This window comes from Grammomys surdaster, unplaced genomic scaffold (assembly GCF_004785775.1).
Source record: "Grammomys surdaster isolate TR1022 unplaced genomic scaffold, NIH_TR_1.0 144, whole genome shotgun sequence".
Taxonomy (NCBI): Eukaryota; Metazoa; Chordata; class Mammalia; order Rodentia; family Muridae; genus Grammomys; species Grammomys surdaster.
Genome location: NW_021604602.1, coordinates 4,025,654 through 4,047,036, shown reverse-complemented (window position 1 = coordinate 4,047,036; position 21,383 = coordinate 4,025,654). Strand labels below are relative to the sequence as shown.

Below are 21,383 nucleotides of genomic sequence, written 5' to 3'. Positions count from 1 at the left end.
CCTTCCTTCCTTCCTTCCTTCCTTCCTTCCTTCCTTCCTTCCTTCTTTCCTTCTTTCTTTTTTTCCCCCAAGATGGTTTCTCTGTAGCCCTGGCTGTCCTGGAACTCACTCTGCAGACCATGTTGGCCTTGAACTCACAGAGATGCACCTGACTCTGCCTCCTGAGGGCATTTTTTTTTTAATTAATGATTGATGTGGGAAGGCCAAGCTTACCATGGGTGGTGCTGTAGTTATGCAGGTGGTCCTGAGCTGTAAAAGAAAGCAGGCTGAGCAAGCCAGTAAACAGCATTCTTCTATGGCGTCTGCCAGAGTTCCTACCTTAAAGTCCTGCCCTGGTTTCTTGTGCTTGGAAGGTAAATAAACCCCTTCTCTCCCAAGTTGCCTCATGGTGTTTATCACGGCAACAGAAAGTCAAGCAGATTTGCAGAAACAAAAGACAGGACTGAGGGAGGGAATAAAGAGGAAAGCCTGGTACCTCCTGAGTTTAAACCTGCCATGATAAAGATATCACAGTATGGGCAACCAAGATGGTTTTAGTAGAGACCAGAGGTTCAGAAGAGTGAATTCAGAAATGAACCCTTACATATATAGACAAAAGATTGCAATAAAGATGTCAAGACTACCCACTGGACAAATGACAGTCTCTTTAACAAATGAATGCTGGGAAATTGGAAATCACGTGCAGAGGGATGAGGGCAGGCCTTTGCCTTACAGGAAGTCTAAAAATTACCTTAGAAGCGACTAACAAGCTGGGTGGTGGTGGTGCACGCCTTTAATCCCAGCACTTGGGAGGCAGAGGCAGGCAGATTTCTGAGTTCGAGTCCAGCCTGGTCTACAGAGTGAGTTCCAGGACAGCCAGGGCTACACAGAGAAACCCTGTCTTGAAAAACCAAAAAAAAAAAAAAAAAAAAATAAGTGACTAACGACCTACAATTAACACCTACAACCAAAATACCCCTAGAAAACAATACAGGGGAGAAGGCTTAGAAGGTGGGCTTCTGCAATGGTTTCTTGAATAGACACCAAGGGCATACAGTCTGCCCATCAGCCCCAAATCTGCTTGTCCTTAAAGCCTGTTGACATCAAAGCAAACAATCGAGCAAATGCTCCTCGGAGTGGAAGGGCAATGTAGGGAAGGACACACACACCCGCAAGTCACACACTAACACGTGGTGAAAGCGCAACATGAAAGGAAGCTCTACAGTCGCACGACGACAGCTACTCCAACTAAAACACAGGTAGGCATGTGGTGTCACACGCCTGTAAACCCCACACTACAGGAGCAGAGGCAGGAAAATCACAAGTATCAGGACGGCCTGGGCTATATAGCCAGACATTGTCTCAAGAAGCATAGATAGAAAAATGTAAGTACATAGGTAAAGGTGTTGGATAGACTTCTTTGCAGATGAATAAATGGTCTACAACCATATGAAAAAATGACGTATATCACTAAATATAAAAGATACCAGGGCTAGCAAGATGGCTCAGTGGGTAGACCTATCTGTCTCGGAGCTTGACGGACAGAGTTCCATCCTAGGGACCCACATGGTGGAAGGGAAAACTGATTCCTCCAAGTTTTCCTTTGACATATGCTAACAGGCCATGACAAGATACACACACACTCAGACACATGCATGCGCGCACACACACGAGCACACACACACACACACACACACACACACACAGGCACACTCATACAAATAAAACCAAAACAAATAAAAATGTAATTTAAAAAATTGCAAGGGCCAGTGTAGTGACCTATACATTTAATCCCAGAACCAGACCAGCATGATTGCTGTGTAAAGACACTTACAACCAAGCTGACAAGCAGAGTGCCATCCCCAGGGCCCACATGGTGGTGGTGGTGGGGGGGAGAATTGAACTTTACAACTCGCACTCTGACCTCTCATGGACAACCATGGTATGTTGGCATGTGGATGGTGTTACACACGTGTGCACACACACTTTATTAATTTTATAATTAAATTAGCCAAAACAGAGTCAGAGGGGAGAGGGATAGTGTCAGGGGTTGCAGGGATGGAGAGTTGAAATATTTAATGGATAGATTCCATTTTGAGAGACGAAAAGTTCTGGGAAATCTGCTGCGCAGCAATATATTGCTGGACGGCAAATTTAATGTCAGATAGTTTTTATTAAAATAAAAAATAACAGGGAAAGCCCTGAAACTTACAGAAAAAAGCCAGTTTTGTTGGTCTTACATCTAGAGGGTCAAAGTACTACCTGCCACTGTCAGAATAATCCAAAGGACATCTTGTGTTGGTTATAAAAAAACAGGACGATCCAAACAAAGATTGAAAGATATAAAATGTGGCTAAGTATAGCAATTTAAAGGGGTTTTGTTGTTTTTTTTCCTTGTTTGTTTTGGGGTTTGTTTTGTTTTTTTCTTGTTTGTTTATTTGTTTGTTGTTGGTCTTTGTTTTTGTTTTGTTTTGTTTTGTGGTTTTGGTTTGGTTTTTCTTTACAAATTTTTTGTTGTTGTTGTTTTCGAGACAGGGTTTCTCTGTGTAGCCCTGGCTGTCCTGGAACTCACTCTGTAGACCAGGCTGGCCTCAAATTCAGAAACCCGCCTGCCTCTGCCTCCCAAGTGCTGGGATTAAAGGCGTGAGCCACCACTGCCCGGTGATAGGTTTGGTTTGTCAAGACAGGATTTCTCCATGTAGCCCTGGCTGTCCTAGAGAGCTGGGATTAAAGACGCGGGGCACCACCACCCGGCTGTACTTTAAAGTTTTAAAAAGCACTGTAAGGAGAATCTGCTTGGCAAAGGGTGAGACATTGTGATTAATTCTATATATATTTCAAAGATGCCCTAACTGAACACCATCCAGTTGAGGCCTGACGGAATTGATTTGGTACAAGTTGTACCTCGTCACCTTTGGCCTACTTACAATGACTCTCCATCTGAACTCTGACCCAGTCACATTTCACTTCACCAACCCAAACCTCAGCACAGTCCCCAGCTGCCAACACCAGGGACGCAGGGAGTTGCCACTTTTTTTTTTTTCTAAAGTCAGCAACTATCGACACTCTGGACAGCAGGATGACACCATTGGCCCTGATAAAAGCAGGGTCCCCAAAAGGTTGAGGTCTCTCCATGGGTCCCACAGGCACCTTCTTCTTCTCCCATGGATCTGTCAGTGACTGTGATGCTGAGTTTGAACTATCAACTTGACACAATCAAAATAAAGAAGAGAGTCTGATGGGGGGGATTGCCTTGGGTTGTGTAGACCTGTGGGCACGCCTTCAGGGGATTTTCTGAACTGGGTTCATGGAGGTTGAAAGACCCACTTTCGGTGGGAGCAGCTCCATGTCATGGGCCGGGCCCTGGCAGGCAAGCATGCACTCTCTGTTCTTGGCTCTGGGTGTGACTAGATGGTTTATGTCCTGCCTTGACTCTCCAGAGTGATGGGCTGCAGCCTGGAATTATGAGCTAAAATTAACCTTTCTTCTTGAGTTGCTCGTGCTGGGGGCATTTTATCACAGCAATGGGAAACCCAGCTGGGTTGGCGAGAAAAGGCTCCATGTATTTTGTCAAGCAAGCCTCTTCTGTGTCTCACCTGATGGGCAGGGAGGTCAGGGCTGTCCCAGAGAGCTGTTACCTCGGTTAGAAGACAGTAGGCACAGACCCAACAGCCACAGGGGCACCCACCGTATACCAGCAAGTTTCCTGGGGTTAGGGGCACACAGGTATCTAGCCTCTGCTGAGATGAAGGCATGCCCTGGGCCCAGAAGGCATGGCTGGGGTTCATGGCCATCTTCTTGGGAGGGACCTCAAGAGTAAACTAGAGGAAGTAACAAGCGAAGGTGACAACTAGGTTCCTATTCTAGGGCACAGAGGCAGCAGGGGCAGCACATAGGTGTCCTCCAAGCACTTCAGGACCCATATCCAAATCCTCAGTGTCCCTAAGGCCACTAGTATTTTAGTGAACTCCACCGGTTTGCTGTATTCTTTGTGTGGTGTGTGTTTGTGTGTGTGCTTGGTTTATGTGGGTATGTATGTATGATGTATGTATGTAAGTATGTGTGCTTGGTGTGTGTGTGTAGTATATGTGTGTGTGCACATGGGGGGTGTAGTATGTATGTAAATGTGTGTGCTTGATGTGTATGTGTGTATGCATGTTTGGTGTATGTTTGTGTGTATGCCTGGGGGGGTTATGTTGGGGGTATGTGTGTGTACATAGTGTGTGTGTGTGTGTTGTGGTGTATTTGTGTGTGTCATTTGGTGTGTGTGTGTGAGGGCTGGGGGTATATGTGTGTGTAGTGTGTGTGTGTTATGGTGTGGTATGTGTGTGGTGTGTTTGCATGTGTTGTATCTGTGTTTATATGTGTGTACACATGCATGTGGTTGAAATCAGGAGTCTTCCCTGATTGCTCTCCACCTTATTCCCTGAGGCAGGGCCTCTCAGTTGATCCTAGAGCTCACTGATGAGGCTAGTCTGGCTAGCCTGCTCGGGGCAGCTCCTGTCTTTGCGGGGCAGCTCCTGTCTTTGCTTTCCAGCTGCCTTGTCCACCCGGCTTTTACACGGGTTCCTGGGATCTGAACTCTGATCCTTACGCTTGCTGCTTGCACAGATAATGCTTTAGCCTTTGCACCATTTCCCTAGCTCTCTGTTAGATTCTCACGACACACCTGAGGTAGCGTTTCAGAGGAATTTCTTCGAAGCTAGCTACACTATAAAATGAATGGGCATTTAACTTTCTACAGTCCAAAAATTAATGCTGATTAATAAAAGACAACACTGAAATGTGATAGTCAATAAGTCATCAAAAAAGTTGACCGTGAACTGTGACCTTTCTGATGATGTCTAGAATCTCACTTTTAGGCACACTTCAAAAGTATGAGTTTACCTAAATCTTACCAATAAAATATAAAGGTTCCTATGGCAATATGAGTTTTGCTATGTTGCGTGTAGGGATATGGGTTGGAATCCCAGTTGGTTTTTTTTTTTTTTATAAAGAATGGCAAGTAAAAATACTTACCCCATACTACTGTCTTGACTGAGACTTCATAAGTACAACCTTAGATATAAAGCAGTCACTGAGTTACCTACCATTCATGGATGGCAACACATCAAAGCCTGGCCTTCCACAAGCCTCAAGTCAGATGAGATCACAAGCATCTTATGAGACCACAAGAGTCTTTAGACCCCTAAAAAGCTGCTTTGAGAAATTTGGTGCGTGCGTGTGTGTGTGTGTGTGTGTGTGTGTGTGTGGCTGCATGGGGGGAGTCTTTCAAGTAGCCTACCTTTTGGTTACCGGCACAACCGTTTCTTTCCTGGACCCCGAGGGGGATGGGAGGGAGGCACTGGGTTTCTTTGGTAACACGGTGCCATTGTTGACGGTGGTTCTTAACGGCAGGGTCTGCCCCAGTGGTCTCGCTGCAAGAGAAGCATAGGATGAAGTCAGAACTTTGCCCATTGCAGCAGTAACACTCCACAGAACCCAAGCTGCACGGAACCAAGCTGCACAGGTGATTTCAATTCTAAAAGCCAGCAGCACAGGTGATTTCAATTCTAAAAGCCAGCAGTAGTGGCATGGGTACAAAGGCGAGTGGTACAAAGGGGAGTGGTGAGACTTTCAGCAATGATGACCAAACTATGACTCTGGATAGCATCCTCTCACCCTACACAGATAGTAACTCACAAGCAGTGAGAAGCATAAAACTGAACGTCTCTAGAAGCAAGCTCTGAAGGTCTTAGTAATCTGCTCCTCCTCCTCCCCTGCTCCTCTTCCTCCCCTGCTCCTCCTCTTGCTTTTCCTCCTGTTCTTCCTTCCCTGCTCCTCTCCCTGTTCCCCCTCCTGTTCCTTTTCCTCCTGCTGCTCCTCCTACCCTCTTCAGTTCTTGCTGTTCCTGCTCCCCTGCTCCTCCTTCTCAGTTCCCACAGTTCCTTATCCTGTTCTTTCTCCTTCTCTTCCTCCCATTCTCTTCTTCTCCTGCACCACCTCCACTCCTAGTCTCACTGCCTCCCAAGCACTTACATTACGGATGTGCGCCCTTGTGTCCAGCACACACAGTGATAGGGATCAAATCCAGGGCTTGTGTACGCTACCCAAGCACTCAACCAACCGAGCTACTGCCCTAATGCAACGATGCTTCTGCTGTGTAAGATATGGTTCTGTTCCATTTTCATTTCTCCTCCTGATAAAATACTCAGACCAAAGGCAGCATCTTGGAAGACAGGGTGCATTTGCTTTACAGTTCCAGGTCACAGTGCATTGCTGAGGGAAAGTCAAAGCTGGGACTCAAGCAGCCAGTCATGGCACACCCACAGAAAGGGGCAGAGAGAAGAGAGCAAGTCCACAACTGCATCTTCTCGCAACTTTACTCTCTCATAGTGTTCAAGATACCCTACCCGGGGATGGTGATATCACATGGACTGGATCTTCTTCATCAATTAACAATCAAGACAATCTCTTACAGACATGGCCCAAGATCACAGACATGGCCATGGGCCAACTTGCCCTAGACAGTCACCTCTACAGTGATTGTAGTCAGGGTAAACTAATAATAGTTAAAACTATCATGGGCTATCACAGGCTAGGAGCACGGGTTGCTCTTGCAGAGGACTTGGATTCCATCCCCCAAACCCACACAGTGTCTCACAACCATCTACAACTCCGGTTACAAATGATCCAATACCTTTCTCTGACCCCCTGGGGCATCAGGCATACATGTGGTACATACATACAGATACAGACAAAACACTCTTACCCCTAAATTTTTTAAAACTTAAGCTAATAAATATCAAAAGCCTGACTGACCCATGGAGGACAAATTGACAAAGTGGGTCTCCTTAAGAACTTTACAAGTTTTGGCAAAGAAACTTAAAGAGGACAGAAACACTAATTATAGGTTGGAAGAAAATATGTGTCTGATATATCTGATAAATTATGTATCTGATAAAGAACTTGTACAGAGTGTAAGAACTCTGAAAATTCAACAGTAAGAAAACAGATGGCCCAATTTTTTTAAAATAGTGGACACAAGATAAGAAGAGACCTCACTAAAGGTCTTCAGTGACAAATGGACACATGAGAAGACAGCTAACATCACTGTCATTAGGAAAAACACTAATGAACAGCTCTATCCAACTAGTCAAAATTGCTGAAATCCCAAAACCAAAATGAAACACCAATCGTGAGCTGGGCAGAAGCCACGGGAGCCCACATGCTTTGATAACAGGATGATAAATGGTGCAGCTACTTTGGAATACAGTTTGGCAGTTTCTTAAAAAGCTAAATATAACCTTACCATATGATCTGGTAATCATTCTGACACTAAGTATTTACCTAATTGTCTGAAAACTTATGTCTACACAGACCTGCATGTAAACGTTTATAGCAGTTTTAGTCACCATTGTCAAAAACTAGAGAGAACCAAGATGTCCTTCCATAGGTAGAATGGATAAACAAGCTGGTCCATTCTACAGCAGACTGCTTCAGCGATCAAAGTAAATGAACAGCCTGCAACACACATGGGTCGGAAGTCCGAGTGAGTGTGACTGTTAGTGTTAACTGTGCACTTGACAGAGTCTAGAGTCACCTGGTTCTGGGCATTCATGTGGGGATTATCAGTGAAGTGGGAAGACCTGCTCACTGTGGGCGGAAGCATCCCCTGGCTGGGACCTGGAACTGTGCAACAGTAGAGAAATTAAGCACAGTGGCGGTCTGTGTTGATTGCTCTCTGCTTCCTGATTGAGGACATAATGTGACCCATCAAGTTCACCTGATCCCACCTACTTGGTGGTTTCCTGGTGACCTGGAGAACATGCTTGCTCCAGCACTGCTCTGGTCAGAAGGGGAGGGGAGGGGAAGGTCGGGGAGGGGAGGGTCTGAGACTGCCTCTCTGCCTCACTGTCCTGCAATGTTCTGGAGCTCTGGGGTCCACACTGAGAACAGCTGGCTATGGTACTGCCAGCCCTGGATGTCCTCTTGTCCTTACCTTCCTGGCTGTCACACCCTTCCCTGGGATTCTTATCAGGTATGTGATGGCTACTCTTGGTTGTCAATTTGACATCTGGAATTAACTAAAATCCAAGCAGCTGGGTACACCTGTGGGGGGTTTTCTTTTATTATTATTATTAAATCGTTGGAAGTAGGAAGAACCACTATTTTTGTTGTTTTGTTTTGTTTTTCAAGACAAGATTTCTTGGTGTTACCCATACTCACTTTGTAGACCAGGCTGGCCTCAGACTCAGAGATCCACCGGCTTTTACCTCCTGGGTTCTGGGATTAGAGGTGTGTGTCAACATGTCCGGCTGAGGAGAGATCCACTTTTAATCTGGATCTTTTGCAGTGAGAATATTCACCTTTAATCTGGGCCACACCTTCTGGGGCAGCCTATATAAGGCCATGGATGGAGGAAGCTTTTGCTGTTTGCCTGCTTGCTCCTGCCTTGCTAGTGTGTCTACTTCTTCACTGGCATTAACGTCTACTTCTCCAGGATCCCAGGATATACAGAAGACCAGTTTAGATATCCAACCTCATGGACTGGATTCTTGGACTTTCTGTTGGTAGACAGCTATCATTGGATTACCCGGACCACAGCCTATAGAGTCATGGTAGAGGGGTCATCTAGACAGACAGACAGACAGACAGACAGACAGACACACACACACACACACACACACAAACACACACACATCTACCCATGTGCTTTAATAGAATGGTCTACACCCAGCCTAGAGCCCAGGCTGAACATTGTGTCTGTCCCTTGGGAACAGAAATAAACCGTCACCACTTGTAGCCCTCAAGGGCTGAGGCAGGGAACAGTTAACAGATCCTAGGAGAAAGCAGAGGTCCTTTCAGCAACAGCAAGTGGAGAGACAGTGCTACCCAGAGCGATCCTCGCAGGATCAGACAGAGGCATAAACATTCAGATCTTATATACTTTCATTTCCCGGCCCTCGATCCTGAAGGGGAAGTGGAGGCAGAGGAAGCCTGTGTGTGTGCTGACTCCAGCAGAGGCTGGAGGAGAAGGGGCTCATAAAGGACTTAGAAGAGCAGTCCCACCTGTTATCACACTAAGAGTGCCACATCCGACTGGCTGCCCACTGACCAGTCTGCCCCATCAACCATTGGCTCCTGAGGGTTCGTACCTGGCACTAGGCCCACACATAGAGAGAATGTGCTACAGACGACCCTCTATGCCTACAGGTTCAATGCCCAGGGCTCATCCAACTAAAGACAGATAATGGTTTTTAAAACGTTATGTTTTCTTTTCTTGCTATTGTTCCTTGAACAACAGGACTCTGGTATTTACGATACACACGTGACAGTGACACAGAGGTGACTTGGATTATAAGGAAGGAGAAGAGTTGGTTGTATGTAAAACATTTTGTCATTATATGTGAGGGACCTGAGCAGCCTCTGGTTTGGGTATTTTGTGTGCCCCAGAAGCAGTCCTTGGGCATACGGAGAGATGGCTGTATTTGTCAGTCAGCTCACTATATTTCAATAACATGAGATGGAGAGATGACACAGCAGTTATGAACAGGCACAACTCTTTCAGAGGACCTGCGTTCGGTTACCAGTATCCACGTTGGGTGGCTCACCACCAACTGCCTGTTAACTGCAGCTTCAGGTATCCAACACTCTCCTACAGCCTTTTTGGGCATCTGCACTCATATACACAAACCCCACACAGATATACACACACTTAGACATAATTAAAAATACAAATAAGATCGCTTTTTAAAAATACAGTAGAGCACAGTCAAGGTAAGCATTCCTGGATAGACACACCCAATACCTAATACCACATACACACACACACACACACACACAGCACAACACACACAGATAGTGGGAAAGGAACAATACAGCTTCCTGTCTCCCAGTTGCTGGGAAAAATGATTTCCTGATTTCCAGGGAACATTAAGATAGAAGATATCCTTCTGCCTCCTAAAATGTTAAATTGAATCTTTAGTTGTTCCTAGAGGTAAATGCAGGGATAACACAGAAGAACTTCTCAGATAAAAGGAGCACCACAAATACTGAGGTGGGAGCACCATCAAGGATGAGATGGCTGCAAGCCGGGTCTCAGGGGGAATGACAGGTATGTGTGAACACAGGGCAGAGACCCTTGGGGCACACAGGGCTGATCGACCAGGACCAGCCAGGGATAAACCAATACCCTGTCTAAGCTTCAATTTCCTTATAACATAAGGCTGGCAGTGCCCGCGTGGCAGGCCGCTGGGAGGGTTAGGTAGGAATGAGAACTGAAAGTCCATGGTGTGGTACACAGCAGGCTCCGAAGCTGATCTCCTGGCTTCATTTCTACTGCTGTGATGAAAACACCCTGACAAAAAGCAGTTTGTTGGGGGAAGGTCTTACTCAGCTCACAGTTCCAGGCATCACCCACCATAGCAGGGAAGTCAAGGCAGGAGCGTGAAGCAGCTGCTCAAGCCACAGCCCCAGTCAAGAGAGGAGAGAGAGAAATGACACATGCTGGTCCCCAGATCACCTCTTCTACTCTCCTACAGCCCAGGACCCAACGCCACAGCTCTGTAAGGCCACGGCACCTCTCGTGATGCGGTGTCCCACTCTCCTGTCTTCCTTTTATTTCTCAGTGAGTTTCAAGCCAAAGATGATTTCCACTCGTGAGAGCAGCGCGCAGTGAGGCGTGAGGTAACCATGAAAAAGTCATCTCTTTTCCGGTTTTGTCATGAGACATCATTCAGAGACGTCGTCACTGATCGTCAAGTAAAATAGAAACCCTGTGTGAACCCTGTCTGTTATTTCCTCTACTCTTCAAAAATAAGGAGATTTTTAGAAACCCAGAGCCTCCTTTCAAGGCACCCTTTGGGACACTGTCGCCATCTCATCGTTTTGTGGAAAGTTGAGCGGGTCACGAACATCTAAAATAACTGGGTCTCTGGTCTGAAATACCCCAACTGCTTGGAACTTAGAAGCAAAGGTCACTGGAAAGGATTATTCAAAATACAGAGCTGAGGGTAGCGTGAGACTCTGATGTAGATCTGCCCTCAAACCGTCAGGAAGGACAAGGAACAGGTCCCTTTCCACGGAGTAGAGACCTAGGCAATCCATGAGAAGGCACAGCTTGAGAAAGGCCAAGGAGATTAAATGTTAGATAGCCCTCTCCTGACTCCAGTGACAACCCAAGCCTCGAGGAAACAAGGGGAGAAAGAGGGAGAGAAGGGGAGAAGAAGGGGGAAGAGGAGGCAAAGGAGGATGCGGAGAGAGAGAGAGAAGGGAAAGGAGAGGGACGGGGGAGAGGGAAAGGGACAGGGAGAAGGGAGAGGGGAGAGGGAGAAGGGGGGAGGGGGAAGGGTGAGGGTAAGGGGAGACAGAGAAGGGGAGGAGAGAAAGGGGGAGGAGGGAGGGGAAGGGGAGAGGGGGAGGGGAAGGGGAGAGGGGGAGGGGGAGAGAACACCCGCACAGGTGAGTTCACATGCCTTGTTTTTTAAGACAAGATCTCTCACTGGCCTGAAGCTTGCCAAGTGGACTAGGTCAACCAGTGACACCCAGGAAGCCATGTCCTTCCCTATCACCGGAACTATATAACTATAAACCCACACCACTTCACGCAGTGGGGACCATCCTCTGGTCTTCACGCTTGCACGGCAAACACTTTACTGACTGAGAACTATCACCATGGTTCAGAAAAGTTTGTTCTTGTTTTGGTTTTATTTTTGAGACAGGGTCTCTCTGTGTAGTCCTGACTGTCTTAGAATTCACAGAACTCCACCTGCCTCTGCTTTCTGACAGCTCGAATTAAAGGTGCACCCCACCACGCCCAGCTAAGAAAGGCATTTCAAAGAGTCATTAATATGCTACAACTTCAGGGCGTCTTAACCATAGGAAGCTCACAGCCTGGATGGGACAGCCAGAAAATCAACTCTGGCAAAAGAGGAGCCACTGCCCACGAGGTGAGGGGTGTTATGACAACTCTTGTTTCTGAAATAGGAAGTCATGGCCACTACAAAGTTACTTAACACGAGCACTGCTTTTGTAGGCTATGTCCTGGGAGGGGCATGGAATAATGGCTTGAATTGACCAGAAACTCACTGGTACAGACCTCTGCTGAAGGTTATGTCCCCACAGGTAGTACACGGGTCTCAAAAGCAGCCAAAGACACACGCTAGAAGAAGCTGAGCAAACCAGCCAGCTAGATGCCTCTGGACTCAACTTTCTAAAGAGAGCCTCCCACATCTACACCCAGACTGAGTGAGGGGCTGCCATGCACCACATGACTCTGTTGTATAAGCTGAGGACACAGGAAGAGATGGGACATACCAGTGGGCTTTCTGGATGGGACCTCCAGAAGGGGCTGGAGCTCTCTCTGTCAGCACTCTGTCCCATGCAACCTTAACTGCCCTCAGTGGTCCATGTGTATGGTTCCTTCCTTGACTCAAAGATCACTTAGGGATCGGCTACAAAGACACACCTCAGCACCGCACAGGACAACTCACCCAAAGCACACCAACAAAGACCATTGACCTTAGTGAGATTGGTTCAGTGGGTGGGGCTAAGGGCATTTTGATTTGGAGTCAGTTTGGGGGTGAATCGCCCAAGCAGGAACGAGAATATTTAATGCAGCTATGGATGCTGTGTGATGCCCACCTTTGGTAGGTCCTTTCCTGTTAAGCACGGCCTGTTGCTCCTCCGTGATGTTCAACCTCCGAACCACGTCGGCCAGCGCTGACTTGAGCAGCTGAATGTCATCCTCCTGCATCTGGACGCGCTGCTCCAGAGAGGCGATGCGGTCTGATACCTCCATGCTGCTGGCAGCAGATGCGCTGTCATCTAGACCGGAGACAAGTGTCAGGTAAATGAAGAACAACCCATGACAACCAGATCTGTGCACATGCTGGGACATTGCCTGCATGCGATACACTCTGGCGACCTAAGGCAGTGGTTTGTTGGCAGAATCACGTGAGATGGTTTACTTTATGGAATCTTCATTCTTCATCCCATTACCAGTATCTCACGCTCTGTGGGCTTGCCACATTTCACATCTAAACTGGCATTCTATTGTTATAAGTGCAAGCCTATTCGTTTGCTTGCTCAAGTAGTACCAGGGAACCTGACAGGTGCAAGTGATGTCAGACTCCATTTATGTCAACTTCTCAACGTTGTAAAACCCTCCGCCTACTCCTCGTGTCTGATTCCATCTTACATCTCTAAGACCCTCCCCCAAATCACAGCGACACTGTGCTAGCTACGCAGATGGAGACGAATCCAGATCAAGGGGAGAATGTCAGGAGCGACACCAGACACGGCCGTCAGAGCTTCAGATGCAGAGCACCGTGCCCAGATTAGCACAGACAGGGGACACATGGTCCCACTCTGAAGGACAAAGCATCGGGTGGTCAAATCTGTCTGGTAAAGAAATCTAGCCATGGGTCTCACCTTATCCAGAGTCACAGTTCCCAACCCCTAGACACCTTCCTTGTCTCTACCACCTCGTTTTTTTAGAATCTTCCTCCTCACTGGCTACATACTTACCACACCGCCTTCCCCGTAGAGGTGTAAATGAGAATGGCCCCATAGCCTCAGATGTTTGAATACTTGGTCCCTAGTTGGTAGAACTATTTGGGAGGGATTAGGAGGTGTGGCTGTGTTGGAGGTGTGTGTGTCACTGGGGAGGGTGGGCTTTGAGGTTTCAAAAACTTAGTGGCATTCCCAGTGTACTTGCTCTCTATCTTGTGGGTCAAGATGTGAGCTCTTGACTGCAGGTCCAGCTACCCACTGCCATGTCTTCACTCTGCCACTGTAGACTCTGATGGAACTATTGGCTCATTAAACTCTTCCTTTTATAAGATACCTTGGGCATGGTGTTTTATCATAGCAATAGAAACCTTAAGCTAAACCCTAACCTAAAGCTCTCATTAGAGCTTTAAGAAATTGTGTGTGCGTGTGTGCACGCACGCGCGCACACATGGTTGTGTGTGTTTGTGCAGGCGTGTGCTCACACATGCCATGGCACACACGTGGAGGTCAGAGGACAGCTTTCCCAGGTCTAGTCTCTCCTATCACATGGGTCCTGCTGACCATCCATCTCATTGCCCAACAGACACACTTTAGATACAAAGATAAAGATAGGATGAAAGTAAATGAATAGGAAAAAATAGCATCGTGTAATTAAAATTAGAGAAGCAAAGGGCCATGTCACAGTGAAAAGGGGTGGCAATTGTAAGGAAGATATATTAGGTATTACTACATATCGGCAATTCTAGCGGAAGAGACAGAGCCTCCCTTCTGTTACAGAGAGCACACACTGCGGAGGCAAACCACTGGCATTCAAATTCCAGCTCTGCTCCTCACCAAGATACCCCAATTTCTCCACCAGAAAAGTAGGGACACCTTCAGCATACACGTCAGCCGGTTGTCATAACAGTAGATGGGTTCTGTATATGCTTCACTTAGAATCTATTGTATAAGCTAATGTCTAAGTGTATGCTATAATTAAGCTATTTTCAATATCATTAACACAATTATCAGAGTTAACTCAAATTTAAAATTTTGCTCGAAATTTTCCAGATTACTCTTTGAATCGTTTTAAAAGTTTGCTCTACTTTTAATTACATGTCAGTATGTGGGTATGTAGACACCAGCAGTGGGCGTTGGATCCCTGGAGGAGATTTTACAGGCAGTTCTGAATAGTGAGTGTCCCAATAGGTGCTGGGAACTGAACCTGAGTCCCCTGGAAGCACAGTGCATGCTATTCAATCATGGAGCCAGCTCTGTATCTGATATCTATCTGTCTATCTATCTATCTATCTATCTATCTATCTATCATCTATCTATCAATCATCTATCTATCTGTCTATCTATCTGCCTATCTATCTATCTATCTATCTATCTATCTATCTATCATCTATCTACCTGTCCGTCTACATATCTACCTATGTATTTGGTTTTTTCAGACAGAATCTCTCTGTGTAGCCCGGCTGTCCTGAATTCTCACTCTATGGACCAGGTTGGTCTTGAACTCAGAGATCCATCTGCCTCTGCCTCTGGAGTCCTGGGACTAAAGGCATGTGTCACCAATGCCCAGGTCTTTCTGAACATTGTTGTACAAGTGAGAATTCCTATTTTATTAATAACGTGTTTCATAAATTACAAAAATAATGTTATAGCATTCTCTCAAGACCCAAGTGTTAAAATGAAGCTCAGGTGGTAAGGTGGTGATGCTTTAGGGGAGGGGCCTGGTAGAGACAATGAGGTCATTGAGGGGTCACTGGACACATGCCTTTGCAAAGGATTGTGGGGCTCCGATCTCTTCTGCTCCCCTATTGTTTTTCTCTTTTGCTTCCCATACGTGAGGTGAATGGTTCTGCTCCAAGGACAACTCTGGCCACGTGATGCTGCCTCACCACGGGCCCAAAGCAGCAGGGCCAAGAAAGCATGGACCGGAAGTTTTGAAATGCTGAGCCAAATAAACCTCACATTTCCTGTTAGTTTATTAACTTGAGTCTTCTGTTATAGACACAGAATGCTAACATAGAAAGACCTGCTGTGATCTCTCTGGGTTGTTCATGGAGACAACAGCTTTTAGAGAAAGCACACAAAATTGTGAACAGGGTCTGAACCAACACAGTACGGAAGCCTGGAGGGTCCAAACGTGTACAGTCAACCATGTATATCCACACATGGAGTAGAACAGAAATGACTAGCTGACAATGGTCTAAAACACGCCATTGAGAACAGCACCACCGTGTCCCCCATAGGTGAGAGGATGAGTAGATGGACGGATGGACAGGTGACACTTGAACCAAAGAGCATAGATCAGACTTTCAGCCGTATCACCAAATTCGTATAGAAAAAAGTATAATCGAGTATTTAGCAGAAAAGCACCCAATGTCTGTCTTTGAACACATAAAAACCGAGGCATCTCAGAGTCTCTGCTTTTGAGCCTTGCTGAGGTTTCCCCTGTGAGATAAACCCTGCGCTCTTTGGATCCAGCTCAGCTGTGACAGTTTGCTTTCTTCCACTTCTCCAGGTAATGATCCTCCAAAGTGTGGCTGAGAGACCACTTGCCAGCCCTTGAGACTGAGTCCTCCCTTCCGAAAGCTGGGGAACCAGATTAGTCAGAGAACGACGAAGCCAATAGCCTGCTCTGACCCGTGCAGACATTTGCCAACAGTCGAACATGTCACTGAACCCCACAGCCTGAAAAAGAACTTCCTCTCTCATTTCTATCAAAGAAGACCGTTAGACTAGGAAGGGGGTGCACATAAAACTGCCACAAGTCACCTCTTTTAAAGTAACTTTAGAACTGGTACCTCCTGTGCAATTTTTCCAGGGAAATCATTAAAGCAGAGGCCATAACACGAAGCTAGAGCGATTGGTTCAGAGGTTAAGAGCACTGGCTGCCCTTGCAGAGGATCTGGGTTCAGTTCCCCAGAACCCACATGGCAGCTCACAACCACCTGTAACTCCAGTGTCAAAGGATCTGGTGCCCTCTCCTGGCCTCTGTTGGCACCAGCACACAGTGATGCATGTGTACCAGTTGGCTCATACATAAAGTAAAAACAAATCTTTTTTAAAAGGTATTTTGTTTAACCTTTCTATCTTAGAGACTTTGAGGTTTTCACATGAGCTGTAAGTCATTTTTCTTGTGTTGTTAGTGCAGGTGTTGGCAAAAACGGGCTTTTTCTACGATTCTATTCGTACATTGGGGTTTATTATGTTTGAAAGAGGGTCTTATATAGCCTAGGTTGACTGAACTTGCAGGGTAGCCAAACACGACCTTGAACTCCTAATCCTCCTGCCTCTACCTCCCTAGTGTTTGGATTACAGGTTTGGCCATCACATACGGTTTATGCAAGGCTGGGGATCAAGCTCAGGGCTCTGTGGATGCTGGGCAAACATTCTACCAACTGGCACACATCCCCAGCCCACTTCTTAGGTTTTCAAGACTTCCATTTGAAAGTATAACCCACTTCATGGGTCACCTGCTTAGCTGGGTGGCCTGGGTTCTGTTTACCCAGCAAGTGAGGAAGTCTCTCCAGACCGAAGTGGAACCTTAAAGGTTCTTTAGAAAGTTGGTGGGATGGCGTTTTGCTGGGACTAACACATGAAGGAACGTTTTTTGGTGAAGCAGACACAAGTGAAAAGATGTTCTGCTAAAGCTAGCACGTGAAAGGACACGAGATGAAAGATTCTTCGCCAACAACATGCATGTATTGGTCTGCCTTACATTGCATAGTTAAGCTGCATTTATCAGGACTCCATAGAGAGAAACACACCAAAGGACTTATGGTAGTGTGCTGCATGTTTTTGCTGCTTCTGAGGACTTGGGGTGATTGGATGCACATGCTGATGCAAGACCCACGCTGAGGCAAAGCACGTGGAGGACACGTGATGTTTGGAGGGAATAAATAGGACTCCACGGAGTGACGGGGACAGAGCTTGGCTTGCTGGTACAGCTAACTGTGCAACGCTTGTGGGTCTCATGTCTTCGCTGCTGATCTTTGCTTCCCTGAGAGAAGGACAGCTGAGAACTTCTCCTGGTGTCCCTCCAGGTCCCTCCTGTTGACTCAAGCCAAGGCTGAGGCCTGGCTGTCTCTGCTAGGTTGTGTCACCGCTGTTGCTAACCCAACTCTACTGAACTAGACTGTGTATCCAGGAAGTGTTTGCGAGTAGATTGAGCTGCCATTGCCTGCTGACCTGTGAACTGAACTGCCCAGTGTGAACAGACAACACGGACGGGAGTTGCTCCAAAGAACCTTTCTAAACAGGTCCACTTTCCCCATATCCTTTCTTTCCCACTACCTCTGGTTGGTGGTGGGCTACAGGGGGGAGGTTAAAGCATTTAAGAACCATCATCAAAAATAAGATTTGAAAAAATTAAAGTTACACTAGACAGCAGACTCCTCACAAAGCCTGACTCTCTAGCGCTGGTGCTTGTGCCCACTGTGGTAAGACCCTTAACTGTAGAGGCCTGAACAGGTAATTTCTCTGTAAGCTTCTGTCAAGAGCAGAGATTCCTAGCATTGTGCCAACGGTCCTGAGAAAGGCTGCTGAGTTACTATGAGGAGAGGAACCCCAGAGCTGTGAGGGAGCAAGGTAGAGTAGAGAGACCATGGCCTGGGCACACACAGTAGGGCTCTTGACCTCGATCATTAACCCTGACAAGTAACTTGACCACTCCAAGTGGTCAATTTTCCCTCCTCTGGTGTTCTCATGGGATGAGTGTTAACATGAACCTAGCATCTAACAGTAACACATTAATGGCCTGGAGACACTCACACACAGTGATAGGGTGTATCCACACAAAGGCAGAACATCTCCTATCTGAACTTGTTCAGACCAGGAGTGTTTCCAGGTTTGAAGTTTTTCAGGCCTGAGTTTTATTGAGTGGTCATGGCAAATGTCTGAAATCTAAAGCACACCATGGTGATACTCTAAAAGTTTCAGATTCCGGAGCCTTTTCTACCTTGAATTTTCAGGTCAGGAGCACTCTCAGTGCATGCTAACGTTATTGTTAATTGCAACAGAAAACAAAGTTTGACCTTCAAAGACGCTGTGATGCCAGTTGCCTGAAGTAAATCCGCAAACTGCAGTGCTTAGCCCGTGAGATCACTCGGACTGCTCTCAGCCCAGTGACAACCTCAAGACAGTGTGGTTGACAAGACTGGAGTCCTCACATGCAGCACAGAGAGTGGCAGTACTCAACGAGTTTGTCCTCACTCAGCCTCCCTCTCCCGCCTCAGTCAAAAGCAGAACCCTGCTGACACCAGACAGGCTCTGTGACACCACTGGTTCCAGAAACCAAAAGGCAACCTTGTAGCTCTCCCACCTCCTTACCCTCAGTTCCCAGGCAGCTACTTATGATTATAAAAATTAAATTTAATCAATTACTTTCATAGTGAAAATGGCATAAAAGGGTCTTTGGGTAGCTTGTCTGTTTCATTCTATTTCTATCTATCTATCTATCTATCTATCTATCTATCTATCTATCTATGTACCTATCTATAGTTTTTTTTTTTTGGAGACAGTATTTCATCCTATTTACTTACTTAGGTTTTTTGAGACAGATTTTTCATCATTATTTGAAAGGTCAAGGAACATTAGGGACTTGGTCCTTGTAATCTTAAAGGAGGAGCCTAGGGCCTGTCTCCACCATGCTAAGATGCTCACCCTTTATGTGCCAGTCCCAGCATCACAGCCGCTGATGCACAGTGCCTTGTCTCTGCCTGTAGGACATCCTTGTACTGCACTGTCAATCTATATCTCAGAGGAGAGCGAGAACATCTGAATCTCCCAGATATCATCCAAGGCCATGGTGCTGCAGAGCCAATCATAAACTCTAAATACTACACCAGACTGGATGCTTATCCAATGACAAGCACTCGTCCAAAACCATGAAGCTTTCCAAAATATTTGACAGGTATTGGTTGGGGGTTTAAAAAAAAAAAAGCCCAGAGAGAAGAAACAGGGAAGAGGGATCAGTTAATAAAGTTCTTGCTGGGCAAGCATAAGGACCTCAGTTTGAACCCAGATAAAAGTGGGGCACAGCAGGAGATGAAGCTAGGTACATCCCTGGAGCTCCCCAGCTAGACAGCCTAGCTCTATCAGTAAGCTCCAGGGACAGTGTGAGACCACCTTAGCTAGGTTTCTATTTCTGTGAAGAGACACCATGACCAAGGCAACTGATAAGAGGGAGCATTTAACTGAGGGTTTGTTTATAGTTTCAGAGGGTGAGTCCATGGCTGTCATGGTGGAGAGGATGGCAGCAGGCAGGTGGCCATGGCGGTGGAACAGTAGTTGAGAGTTTGTATCTGATTCACAAGCAGGAGGCAGAGAAAAAAGAGACTGAACCTGGCAAGGGCTTTGAAGCCACAAAGCTCACCCCTAGTGACTTGTCTCCTCCAAGCAAGGCCACACCTCCTAATCCCAAAGAGTTCCACCGCTGGGGACCAAATATTCAAATATAGAAGACAATGAGGGCCAATCCCATTCAAACCACAACCAAAGACTGTCTCAAAATATAAAGCAGAGAGCCATTGAAGAAGATACCCAATGTCAACCTTTGACCTCCATGGACACATGTACGCGTGTGTATGCGCACACACACACACACACACAGATACTTGTTGAGATCTAAAATTTCACAGCCAATCATATATGCGAAATCATAACATTTTACAACATATAATGACAAAAAAAAGTTTTGCTCAATCTTCAGAAAACTAGCCCATCAAAGTTAACTTTCTTTATTATTTATTGTCTGCAGAAAAGTATTTTTATGCTCTGAGACCTAATAGCAAAAGGAATACCAGACATTCTGCATGGAATGCGACATACACTTTGTCACTTTAAGGCCAGGGCCATGATCTTCCTGTGAGATGCACAGTCCTGGGTGAGTGGACAGGGAGGGGCACCCTGGCTGAAGGATTTCAACTTTACTCCTCCAGACCTAGAGACCATATGGGTCAGTCTGGACCCAGAGTCCTGCTCATCTTGGGGTTGGGCCTGTCCTTTCAATCAAGTCTGAAATTCACTTCACAGAAAATTACATATGTGTTCTGTATCTCAAGCTAGACGCCACGGTGCACATGAGTAAATGACTGTATGATTAGCCATGAAAGGATTTCACAGTGACCCTTGACTGAGAGAGAAGTCTTGTCAATGCCTGCATGAGGAGCTTCAGCAGAGACCCCAGATCCGACAGAGACAGTAAGCTGAGCTTTTCGAAGCAGAAACTGTGGGTGAGTATAGTCGAGACCAGGAGAAAAGATTTCATTCTAAGTAGCAATGTGTGACCACATCTGATCGAGAAGATCTGTCAGCTCAGTTCGATGATGTGTTCTCAGGCATTCCCCTGTCTCAGATGGACTGGGACAACTGTTAACACTGCCGCTGTATATCACAGAGAGACTGACCAACAGATAACCAGAGTAGAAACACAGGAATACAGACACAAGAAAAACATCCGGTTCCCAGCATGCTCTCAGGCACCAGACTGACAAGACAGTGACCTGAGGAGAGGTGAGAACGAGATCTGTATGCAGGTTGGGGGAGAATGGGGATTCCTGACCATGAAAGTCTTAGGATAATTGACGGCATCACCCCTAGTGGCTACAGTGGAGTGCATGGTTGAATTGTTAGTTCTTTCACCTTGACCCATGCTCTAATGTTCTTTTTACCCGTTATCAAGCTAGAAAAGTTCTCCTAAGGCATCATGGGATTTCTTGAAATATTTGGAAGTCACCTAAATCGTACAGTGTGCTGGAGATGCTGTACACACACAGACACACACATGCACACACACACATACACACACATACATACACACATACACGCACACACATACACACACATGCACACACATACATACATACATACACACACATACATACACACATACATACACACATGCACACATACACACA

At 46.3% G+C, this 21,383-nt stretch overlaps 1 protein-coding gene across 1 annotated transcript in view; it reads right to left on the bottom strand.

Moving 5' to 3' along the window:
* Eml1 (EMAP like 1) overlaps nucleotides 1–21,383 on the bottom strand; it is a 117,677-nt gene that overhangs the window by 61,888 nt on the left and 34,406 nt on the right. The window contains exons 2-3 of the mRNA XM_028764571.1: nucleotides 12,604–12,786; nucleotides 5,264–5,396 (exon numbers count right to left, since the gene is read on the bottom strand). Coding sequence (XP_028620404.1) covers nucleotides 5,264–5,396; nucleotides 12,604–12,786 — 316 coding nt within the window. The remainder of the gene's footprint in view (nucleotides 1–5,263; nucleotides 5,397–12,603; nucleotides 12,787–21,383) is intronic.